Source organism: Camponotus floridanus, unplaced genomic scaffold (assembly GCF_003227725.1).
Source record: "Camponotus floridanus strain SB8 unplaced genomic scaffold, Cflo_v7.5 scaffold3, whole genome shotgun sequence".
In the NCBI taxonomy this organism is placed as follows: Eukaryota; Metazoa; Arthropoda; class Insecta; order Hymenoptera; family Formicidae; genus Camponotus; species Camponotus floridanus.
Genome location: NW_020229436.1, coordinates 6,470,578 through 6,484,075, shown reverse-complemented (window position 1 = coordinate 6,484,075; position 13,498 = coordinate 6,470,578). Strand labels below are relative to the sequence as shown.

The window sequence follows — 13,498 nt, the reverse complement described above, 5'->3', positions numbered from 1 at the left end:
ATTTTTAAGAATTTCTGCATTTTCCGGTAGGATGTGACATATTTTATTTTTTAAGATATTCTACATAAAAAAGTCCATAGGCATAAGATCCATGGACAGAGATTACTCTTCTGATGAAACAAGTGAAAAACATTTTCAGCAGGATTGCTCTATGTTTAGAAGAAAAAAGTGATTATATCGAGTTTCTATAATTTATTATATTTGAAAATCAAATATATTTTTCATTATAAATATTTTTCATTATATTTGTCCAAATTTGTTTATTAAATTTTATTTATGTCATTTTATCTATTAAATTTTATTTATGTCATTTTATCTATCATTATTTGATTTATTATTAGATAAATATTTTATATATATTATTAAATTTCAGAATTGTTCATTATAATAGAGTAACAAAAACAGATTCCTTTTTCCTTATTTCCATTATCATATTCTGCGAGTCCAGTAAAACATGTCCCTGAGTGGGCAGATAGGCAACCCGACTTAATGATGTGTATGTTGTGGAAACACCCTGTACACGATCATACAATGTCCTGAAAATCATCAAAATCGTCGTTTCAGCCTTCTTGATTTTTCAAAATTGTGACGTGATAGCCAAATTTGAACAATAGATTCGTGTTCACCAGGAAAAAATACATTGACAATGAATATTCATACATGTTTTACAAAAATAATGTTGACTAGTGTAATTAGCAAATAAAGCGAATCAATCTTGAAGTGTAAGTATATACTGTATATACTTATAAAAAGTAGTGCCATTTTACCAAGGTTTTATATCTTCCAAATTGTTTAATATTATATTAAGCATTAAATCATTCTTTGCATGCCTAGCAATAATATAACAAAAACTTTCTATATGGTGGAGATCTTCTATTTTTCTCACAACAGTGCCAAATTTCATTAAATGCATATACTTTTCAATAATAACAGATTTTGTGGAACAAGTTAAGAACTTTAAAACACTATCATCAGATTCTGTCCAATACATAAGAAATACTTTTTTCCAAATATATTTATTCCCTTCCTTCAAACCATTACAGAATGTCCATTCTTTCCATTCCGGCCAAATTCTACAATATTTAAAATAAAATAAAAATATATTATTAGAATTCATAATCTTACATCTTGATATTACATAAATATTTCACAAAACAAAATGTTTTTATAAAATGATCGCGATTGAAAAATAATTGTAAAGTGTAATTACTTATATGATGATAATGTGTTACGATAGGAGAGATACGATTTCAATTCAACATTAGAAATTGTTAAACAAGAATGATAATTCATGATGCATAACCATTTTGCAGCCTCTTGCCTCAAACATTTAATAAAAATGTTACCATAATTGTTCTCGTCTTCATCAAAAGTGGGATATTCTAATTCCCATAAAATCTCTTTCATGAATTGTACTATTTCCGCCTACAAATTGTAAAATAGTGTATAAAAATTTATTTCTATACTTACTTATAGTTATATAATTATATATTTATGTATATATTATAAAAAAATTATAAAAGTTTGTGGGCACGTATATGCTATTTAAAAAGCTATGCCAATAATATAATAATGTTTTTATAAGATTAAAAAGATAATAATAAATGCGAGATTATAGTACACTTAATTAATATAATTTGATATTAATTATTATTCATCTTAGCAGTAAACAAATTATTGCATGAAAATTTAAAAGCGGATGTTGTTTCGTGTAAAGTTAGACATTGTGTATACTCATTATATTTCATCAAAAGTAATTTTAAAATATAAATATATGTTGTTAAAATATACATATATAAATTATTTAAATACACGTTTTTTTACTTACATAAACGTTAATGTTATTTATACCTTTATAAATGCGCTTTCTGGAAATGCAAAGAAACCCGACATATATTCCAAGTTTTTGAACATAGGATACCATGAGATATAATCTGTATCTCGCGATAGATAGTGTGAAATATTCAGGAATACAGTATAATTTAATCGGCCTGTCATCAGAAAATGAAATGTGTCGTCGGTAAGTTTAGCACGATCGAGGACAGGTATTTTTTCAAAAGAGGAATTCAGGTAGTTCGAAAGTCTATTCCAATTCTCGGCATCATAATAGACGCGATAGCATCCTGTCGAATGTTAAATAAATTATATCAGTGAACTAATTTAAATTTGTTATTAAATTTTGTTCGAGTAATAATTTGAACCTTTAACTCCTTTTATTCAAAGCGTATAAAAAAATGTATTAGAAATTGTGTATTAAAAATTTTGATACAAGATTTTATAAATACTTATTAAAAATAACTTATTACAAAAAGGAAATTATAGATTTTCAAAATTAAATTATATTACGCTGATAAATCAATATACTAAGAAAGCTATACAAAGAGTGTTATGTCAACTTAAATATATTTTAACTACATTCATGAAAATCAATAATGATAATCAAATTATATTATACATTTCGGTGTGTGTAACATATTAATGTATGTATAATCTATAAAACGTGTATAAAGTTTTATTCTAACAGTATAATATGTACATATAATTTATCAAATATAAATAATCAGATAATAAAATATAAATTTTATGCATATATATGTAAACAAATTGGCGATATAATCAATAATAAATTAACTATTGTTATAATTAAATTATACAATAATTTAATTAAATAAATTAAAAGGAATTAGGCTCTATATGTAAACAACACAATAAGAAACTAGCGAATAAGAACCGCGGATGATAATGCGTAAATTTTAATTGTTCGCGAAAATTTAAACGTGCACGAGGCATATGTTTTACTTAGTGCATTCATCAAGATATAGATTCTCATTTTTGAGAATTCTGTAAACCTTTTTTACCCCCCTGAAGAAATGTAGACGAGAAAAATATCAGGACGAAGTCGCTGAATCGGGAATCGTAAAAATTGTGGGGCTGAATAGCTCACAATCAGTGGTAAGAGCAGTCGCCCGGCAAGCGAAAGACTCGGGTTCGATTCTCAATTCAGCGACTTCGCCCCGATATATTTCTTGTCTACATCTCTTCAGGGGGGTAAAGGGGGTTTATAGAATTCTCAAAAATGAGAATCTATATCTTGGTAAATGCACCAAGTAAAACATATGCCTTGTGCACTATTTAAATTTTCGCGAAAAATTAAAATTTACTCATTACCATCCGCGGTGACTCTTATTCGATAGTTTCTTATCGTGTTGTTTAAATAATTAAATTATTAGATATTAAGTAACTATAATTATTGTTGGATTCTTTTAAGGAAAATGTTCTATTTCTAACTAATATATTGGCGGAAAAAATTTATATATTATTTCTATAAGTTAAATAACATATTGTGAATTATCTATGGTTAACATTCATATAGTAATAACTTAAAAACAGGTATTTTGGAAAAAAATGTTTCAAATAAAAGTTATAGAGTTTGCAGGGAAAAAAAAGATAAGAATATTAGTTAGTTGGACTTTGAATGTTGGTGTCAAGGTTAATTTAGTTTTTATTTAAACAAAACTATCCTAATTTGTCTATTAAAATCAATTCCTCACAATATTCCTTTTAAAAAATTATAAGAATAGACAAAAATTAAATAATTTACGAGATATATCATACTTTGAGTTTACAAATTTTAAGTGAATCATGAAACATTACGTAAAATATTTATTTTTCGATTACCTTATTTTAATACTTTTATCCATAGAATAATAAGAGGAATCAACTGATATAAAAAAATCATGTAATTATTTTTATAAAAAAATAAATATGCAAAGAGCAGCTACATATATAAAGGAATTAGTAACAAATTTATCCATCAATATTTACCACTTTGTGAATTGACTAATACCCAGTCATTCTTGTTCGTAAAATCTAAATTTAATTTATAGGACATAGATTGAGATGATAACCACACTTCAGGCAAGAATTCATTCGAATAGGGATACGTCTGTGTAGTAATATTCACAAATATCCATGTAACAAAATAATTCAAATTTTCTACCGATATACTCAACCAATTATTATCATAATTTCTTTTCACATTAATCACAGGGTAATGATTTAGTTGTGTCCAACTAGCTATTCTATCCGTTACATTGTATTTGGTTTCCAAATCTGATTTATCCATGATTGATTGCATAACTTCCCAGAAATTCGTACTGCTTATATAGCTAAAAATCCAAATGAGTAAATGATAAGAAAATATTAATAAAAGAAGATATCTTAAGAAAAATCTTCAAAAGCAATTAAGATTTTTAAAGAACAAAGTAAAAGTGGAAGGGAAGAATGTAGTATAAATTATATCAAATAGAATTGGAACGATAAGAAAATTATTAATGATAGCAAAAAAGATAGAATAGAATAGTAATTAAAAAGATGAATGTGTCACAGAAAAGAAATAAATTATAAATAAAAAGAATTAAAAAATATCAGTAGATAACAAATGAGACAATTTGAAAAAAGCAAGAATTAAAAATGAAGATATAAATAAAGGAAGAAGTTAACAAAAATGGAAAGAAGGCGATAATTAAATTAGTGATATTAATAAGTAGAAACATAATAAAATGGGAAATAAAATTAACAAGAGAAAAATTAACAAAAAGTTACTAATAATGAAATTGAAATTACTAATAAAAATTATAAAAAGTATAAGTAAAGTTGGAAACACAAAAAAAAATAAAGAAATAGGTAGTTTGAGAGATAAACATAAATAAAGAAAGTTTGAGAGATAAACATCAATAAAGAAAGTTTGAGAGATAAATATAAATAAATTTCAAAAATTAATAACTCAAGCAAAAAATAATTATAAAAAAAGCAAAATTGAAAATCATTTAAAATTGTGTATTTAAAATTAATATAACTATATAGAAATATATATATATATATATATATATATATATATATATATATTTTACTCACTGAACTCGTAAAAACCACGACATACCAGACAGAAACATCTCTTCGGTAAATATAATATGGAACGTGCGGAACATAATGCTTGCTATGAAAATTGACATCATAAAGTAAAATGTAGTATGTATAAAATAAATTTGCTATAGATTATTTGGATATACATATAAATTCATGAATGTAACTGATTTATAGATATGATAAATACAGGTTAACTTTAATATTATTTTTCTGGTAAACATTAATATTTATGTAAGCAATAATATAATTCAATTATTTTTTTTATTACAATGTTTTTTATATGTAGCATTTAGAAATTATCAAGAATAATTTATTTGCTTGATTACCCTTGATGTAACCAGGAATTTCAATAGAATTGTATCCTGATCCGAATGTGAGCGGCCATATATCCTTGGTATTCCAATGAAGAAACTCATGTTGCATTTGAACCACAAAGAAATCTTGTATCCGAAGAGCCGGAAATGTCTGGACGCAAAAGGATTTTAATATAATTAAATGTATATTTAATCAAAAGTGGTGCTAATATATTAGCAACACACATTAGAACTGTTTCAATATAATAAAAAAATTTACACACATTCGTTCATTGAATATCTCTCTTAAGTTCAAAAATATATTCCAGTAATGATATTTATAAGTATCTAAGGATAAGTATCTAAGGATAATTATATGATAAGTATATAATGAAAGTATCTAATGATATCATTTCAAATTAAGTATTTTTAAAGTTATGTAAAAGAATGTATGTCAAATACAAATTATAATATTTTAAATTAATTTAATTTAATATTGGCCATGTTGCTCAAGTTTTGGTTAATTATTGTTATAGAAATATAAGTATTTGTATATTAGCCCGAGTATGTGCGTGTGATTAAAATAATTGACTCTAAATATAAAATAACCTTATCGGCAGCGTAAATTCCAAAAAAAGTAGCAAAACCTTTGCTTAACCATGGTTCCCACATAGATGGATCCATTGCATTATAAAACCATTCGTGTATCACCTTATATCCTATTACTCGGGTTATATCAATTTTGCGTATCTCAGAATTTGTCCTTTGATCAAAGATAATATCTTCTTCTCTAAAAATAATTCGCAAATATTACAATAAAGTCGTGAACCCTAACCTTACGTTAGCGATTGCTAACATAAGAGTGTTTGTACAATCACTAGACACGCTATTGAGAGAATCAATGTTAAATATAATTAGTTATATAAGATATTAATTATATTTCATAATCAATTCGTGTGTTCATCAACTTTTATGACTGCGACATCTTTCAGAATACAGTTAAAAAGTTGCGAAAGAAAAAAAATAATAAAAAATATTTTATATATGTTTCAATTACATATACACATATAGATATCCAATTTTATAATATTGAATATATTGAGAAAAAATATTAAGTTTTAATATAGAAATTTTTTTTTAAATCAAAATATGTTTACCCATAAAGAACGAATCCGAACTTTATATTTTCTTTAGTTAATAAGTAATGAAAATTCGGAATCACGACATGATTTATTTCCGGACTTTCCCTGATATACGGAAACATCTTGTCTAAGAATTGCGTAATATTTGTAGCAACTGTGGATGCAAATTGCACATGTGATATTATGCCTGTTCTGCACCACAATTTAGTAATCCGACTTCCTGGAATAAAGGCGAGATGAACTACACTAGCCGTTATGAAATAAACGGGCATCATGGGAGTAGGTTTGAAGCGTGTCCATTGCATATTATTTTCATCCATATTTATTTCTTGGACGGGCATATTTGATAAAGCTGTGTAGTTTTTATGATGCTTTATAGAAATGTTATAATTAGCATACAGAGTATCATTCAAAACTGGAAATAATCTTCGAGTCGCAAATGTGTTATAATGTGTTGCAGCCAACCACCTAGCACATATAACAATATATTTTAAATAACAAAATATTTTCAGATACTGCTAAAGTATCAGAAATTAAAAAGAAGGAAAAATGAAAAGTATACAAATGTATATTAAGACTTTTAAAAATACTGTTAAAAGAATGACATATATATGTATATTATATTACAATTTTATATTATATTTATTTATTATGTTATATATGCATATATATATATGCGTCATAAAAATTGTCTGTAACATCTATAATAAATGCATATAAAATATATTCACAATATATTCACAATATTCTTTAAAATATGCATTTATAAGATAATAAATATGTGAAGATGATGATAACACAATAGCATACTTTTTAATATTTATGATTTTGTCATTCATGTATGGTCAATATCTGTCTTGTATTAAAAAGATTTTGACAATAGGAATGTTCTATATACTTGTAATACAAAAAAGTTTTTTCATGAATTAATTACTTATAGGAATATTTTCCGTAAACTATAAGAGAACTATATTTAAATAATAAATTATGAAATCATATACATATATTAAAACTACGTCATCATAGTAATAATAATAATACGAACAGTTTGCAAAAATTATAGCAAGAATGTTATTTGTAGCGCCTAAGTTATTTATCGCTTTAAACTACTTACATTGTTTCATTTTGTTCATTTTTGTAAATTCTAAATCCTCCATTTTCGGTTGAACGACCAGAAAATTTTATATTCAAAGTGTAATTTCCTGATGATAAATTATACGGAAAAGAAATGGCGGTTATATACGTTTCAGTGTCATAGATATATTTCTTCGGCCTATGGGTGAAAACTTTTTTCTCATTTCCTTCAGGTATTTGTGTATTGTTTGTTACGATAGCTTTAATTATAAACAAATTTTCTGTAGAAAAATATATATCTTGCATTTCATGAGAAATATAAATGCTGGTATTGTATTCGCCGTGGAAGATACTGGCATTGATATATAGTACAAAATGAATATTATAATGTGGTGGGTAGAAAAATGCATCAATAAAAGGAGCCGCTGCGACAATGAATATTATACCATAACTCAATACTTTTAGGAATGCCATGTCACACATTTTCTCTCTCTCTATCTCCCTCTCTCTTTCTCATTTGCCTTGAATAAGCACCTTTTTTCTTGAAAAAAGAAACAAATATAAAATACACACACACACACACACACACACACACACACACACACACACACACACACACACACACACACACACATATATATATATATAAAGTAAAGAGAATTTGCTTTAATTATTATTACTTTTGTTACGTATAAAAAGAGATTAAGTAAAAAATATTTATCACATATAATATAATAATATTCATCATATAAATAATTATCATTTTTTGTTAATAATATATTGCCTTAGGATGAATAGATTATAATATTTTAATATATATTTTAGCAAATACATTAATTTAAAATATAAATATATTAATATATTAATTTAATAAGTTTTATCACGCTTATATAATTAATAAAAGATTCCTTTATTAAACGTTTGATTTTATATTAAATTAAGTTTTTATTTTAAAAGTAATAATATAACATATGTTTCAAATTAAAATTCTATCTCTCTTTAATAATTTTGAGATGGACTGGCACTTTTGACAAAAAGAATGATACTTGTTCTGTGTGATTGTACTTTAAAATTATTTCAATTGTCCTCAACGTATATAATGTACACATTTTATTTATCTTTAAAACTGTTATGTATCTTCTTTTATGATAACTCACCTCTCGTGTATTATAGTTATCTGCCGATGAGGAATTAATTTTTTGATAATAATTAAGTGTAATTAGTTTATTGATACATATTATAAATATTATTAATATCGACAAATTACATATACATATTATTAATATAATAAATGTCGATAAAAATATATCTGTATCAACTTGATGTTTTGGGAAACTACAGAGAAATAACAATGTTCAATATCTGAAATCATAATAAACATGTCATTAAAACGATTTTTAAAATCAAAGTAGTGTGAAATTGGGTTTAAACGCTTTATTAATTAAGAAATAATAAAGTGTGAATATTTGATTAAATTATCTCTCGCATTATATTTGATTTTGAAGTAATTATTTCTGATAAACATGTTAAAGCAATCGAGAAATTGTATTTCATATTTTCATTTTCTCTCTTCTAAGTAAATAATTGATCTCCATTGTATCTTTATTTATTAAGATATTGTAGACTTTTTTACATTAAACATTTAATATTAATATTTTGTTCTTCCATCATATAAATAGAATGAAGGTTTTAAGGGAAAAACTCGACAGAAATGAATTTCGCAATATTATATGTCGTGTAATATATGTTACATAATGTCGTTTTTTGTATTATAATTAGTATTAAAACTTTATTCCAGTAAAAAGTGTATAAAAAATGATCTCGTTCTTAGATAATCAGTTTTCAAATTTATCAAGTTTTGACATATTATGTAAAAAATTTCTTTATTAAATGTTTGATTTTAAGTTAAATTGAATTTATTTTTAAGATAATAATACGTATATAATAATTTACATGCTTGTGAAATTAAACTCTTTTTCCTTTAATATCTTTAAAATCGATAGTTTTGTAAATATCGTTTCTTAGGAAAATACTAAATTTGTTATGTTTGTATGTTAAAATTATTTAAATTATTTAAATTATTTGTCCTCAACGTATATAATGTACATTTTTTTTAAACTGCTATGTATTCCGTTTTGTTATAACTTACCTTATATATTATGATGTCAGCTGATCAAAATTTAGTTCTTTATATTAGATAATAATTAAGTTGTAATTAACACTTTATTATCATAAATTATTAATATTGGAAATATACCTCGCTATATAACTTGATCTTGCTGTTCTGAAATACTATCGAGAAATGCCAACGTTTGACACGCGATATCATAATAAGCATGTTATGAAGACAATCTTGAAAATCTCAAAATAATATGTCAATTTAATACGTGCCATACCAGTCAGTAAGCAGAATAAAATGTCATATGATTAAATTAACTCTTGCTCTTTATATTTAATTTTAAAGTAATTTTGACATACGTTTTATAGCAATTAAAAAATTGTATATTTTTCTATACTCTCTATTCTCTCTATTCTCTCTATTCCCTCTATTTTCTCTCTTTTATTTTTTCTCAAACAATCCATTACTATTTGTGTCTTAATTTATTAGCCTTAGTTGTAGGTATATGGTACTCAATGTTCAAAATCAATATTTTTTTACTCTATAAATAGAATAAAAAACAAGTTTCGAAAAAGAAACTAGGTAGAAATAAATGTTGCAAATTATGTCGTAAAATATGTTATATAATTTCGAACTTTTATTTAATTATTACATAAATGATAAAATATTATATCAATAAGAAAATATGTGCAAGGAAGATACAACGTTTTTAATTAATTTTGAATTTATCAAATTTTTTATGTTACATGTTTTTATACATATATGCAATTATTTAGTGTTATATCAGTCCTAAAAAGATATCGAAAATTGTAGATTCAAAATTCTTAATATTTCGTAATATAATTTTAATTTTTAATTTTTGAAGGATGTTTTAATTAAAAATTTTTAAGTATTAATGTTACATGCATTATAAAAATCGAGATCTTGTTATAAAACGTTTAATTTTCGACATTAAAATAACTTTAGAATCATCGGACGTCTGCGAATTAAGAAAATAATTTATCACGTTAAAAAAATCTTGGTCTTAATCGTGTTTAGTCTCTCCTTCATGCATTATTCTTTGCTTAGTTGCCGATCAGAAAATCAATCAGGAGGGGCAAGAGACAATGACCGCGCTTCTTATCTTTGGTTTTGAGCCCTCTCGCTCGGTGGTGTCTATATCGCAGCGTTTCAGTCAATCTCTTTGTGCTGAGCAAGCAAGATTGTTTGTGTCCATTACAAATAAATGTGCATATCAAAGCAACAAAAAAGCTCATGTTTTATTTTACTCAGTCATCTCAAGCATGAACACAGACAAAAGACCGAGAGGTGTCATGGCCCGCTTTTAGATGATCCCTGAAAGCGATATGCCCCCCTCTATGAACATTAAAAACGTGGACATGAACTACAAAACTAATGTCCACGAATGTTCTTAGAGTATAATATATATGTTGCCCTCTTTTTAATGTCTTCAAAAAGCGTATCATTTTCAAAGACCACCTAAAAAGCGGGCCATGACATCTCTTAGTCTTCTCTTTAATAATATAAATAATATAAATAAAAATATAAATACACGAGATCGCTTATTGACAATTTCATTAGTTTCATTTGTTTACGTTATATTATCTCGGATCTATCTACAGTTATATTTATTTTATTCATTCAATAATTTATTTCATTTACTTACTTATTTATTTTTCTTACGTAGTGGGCACTTTTTTAATAATTATTTGCGGTTAATGAAATTTTATTTTTGCGTTTAATATTATGAATACATATCCATAATTAAAAGGTTAAGAAATGACTCACACATATAGCATGGCACATTATATAAATAATTTATGTAAATACTTACCATATATCTCATTGATCCGTCCGTTATTTAAATTTTTTTTCTCCTGCTCTCTTTGTTGTTTCTCGTGGCACTTGTACTCATTCAAATTCCTCAAGGCACTTGCACTCACTCGCGCAACTATTCGCAATTACATTTAAAAAAGAAATTCACAATATACGAAGAGTATCGGATCATTACTTCACTTCAATTTACATAAATTATTATATACATACATATATATATATCGCGATGAAAGTTCTCGAAGCACATATTTTACGTAATTTATTCATTTGATCAGGTAAGAATCATAGAAACTGAAATCTAAAATAATAAATTATAATTTATATCAAATTGATTTTTACAAGAAGAAATTATTACTTTAATGATATTTATAGAATCAAATATAATTCGACCGCGACGCTTTATCTCGGTCTATTTTTCAATTATTTAAATATAATTTAAATTCAAAACGCACAGCACAACAATCGAATCATAAATCGAAGTAATTAACATAATGAACAGCTTTGTGATACATCAATCCTTTAAGAAATATTATTTAATTAATCTATATAATCTAAAATACTCCTAGACACACACACACACACACACACTTTAATATTCCGTGTATATGTTAAAATACGTGAAATATATCGGCAATGAATGAACAATAACACGTTCGGTCTTGGCGGCATATAACGCGCTGTGTTTACATGTATAGCCTTGATATCATTCGCACGGCAACATTCGAGGAGTAAAGAGCGAAATCGCTCTACTTCGTATATCATTAAATTTTCTCTCTAACGATAAAACGCAATTATGACTAGTAGTTAAAACATAATTCGCTATGATAATTATAATTAATACTTGCTAAACTTTTAATTGTAATTACTACGTGATCGGGAGTGTCGTGCAAAGTGTCTCACGATTATTACGTATACTAATCTTAATTAATCTTCTTTTCGGGAGTGAATGTGAGTGCAACGAAGAAATAGCAAAGGAGAGGAAAAGCAAGTCTGAAAAAGCACTGGCAACGTATTGAGCAACAATATCCGATAAATACTTTATAAATTATTTATCATTTATATTTATCATTCTTATATTTATATTTATATTCAAACTATATTATATATATCATTTATATGTTAGATTTATATATATCATTTATATTCAAATCATATTATTTATTGCATTTCCTCGATAACGATTCTCTCTCTCTCTCCCCCCCCCTCTCACTCTTATTGTAAATTATCTAAATTATTTAAATTTTTAAGTTATATTAATATAACATATATATAAAATATTCTAGATTATCTTATTTTTAATATACTATTTTTTATCTTATTTTAATATATTAAAAATAGCTATAATAAATGCTCTCCCATTAATTAATACTTTTATGTAGATAGTAATATTTCAAAAATTACTTCACAATAATATATTATTTAGATATTTTATGCATAAAATTCCATAATGAATTGTTTAATAAATAATCAATTTTAATCAATAAATTAAAATACTTCTATAATTTAATATTCTGCGCGTATTTTATAATACATAAAACATTTCGGCAACGAATTATTAATAAAATCATAACTTTGGCGACGTAAACAGTAGCGCGTTGTTTATACATTAAAGTTTTGCTATCATTTGTTCAGTGATATTCAAGCAATAAGTAATGATACGAAATTTCGTATATTAATTAATTGTTTAACAAATAATTATTTAATTAATCTATAAATTTAAAAACTCTTACAATTTAATATTTTGTTGATGTTAAAATACGTAAAATGTTTCAGCAAATTATCTATATAACATCATACTGACGGCATAAACAGTAACGCGCTAATATTTATATCTTACGGTTTTGCTATTATTCACACTATGACATTTGAGTAAAATAGTGATGCAAAATGCTTCGTATATTATCGAATTTTGTTTTTAATGCAATTGCGAATACTTTCGCGAATGAATTCAAATGCGACAAAGAATTTAAATGAATGAAAGTATCACGAGAAACAGCAAAATATCGATGAGGAATAGAAACGATTTTCATTATGAAAAATTATTTTTTATCGGTTCTTATAAGATCAATTCGCGACGTCTAATTCGGTGTTCTGTTGAAAATTCG

The 13,498-nt window shown here is 25.3% G+C and overlaps 1 protein-coding gene across 1 annotated transcript; it reads right to left on the bottom strand.

The window, feature by feature from the left end:
• Positions 1–382: 382 nt before the first annotated feature.
• Positions 383–7,541, bottom strand: LOC112638411 (aminopeptidase Ey-like). The gene is made up of 10 exons (XM_025410070.1): positions 7,479–7,541; positions 6,380–6,832; positions 5,832–6,012; positions 5,256–5,394; positions 4,918–4,999; positions 3,826–4,169; positions 1,852–2,123; positions 1,211–1,425; positions 768–1,073; positions 383–536 (listed from the first exon to the last, which is right to left on the bottom strand). Coding segments are annotated over exons 1-10 (2,148 nt in total). The 5' UTR covers positions 7,481–7,541.
• Between the last annotated feature and the right edge of the window lie 5,957 nt (positions 7,542–13,498).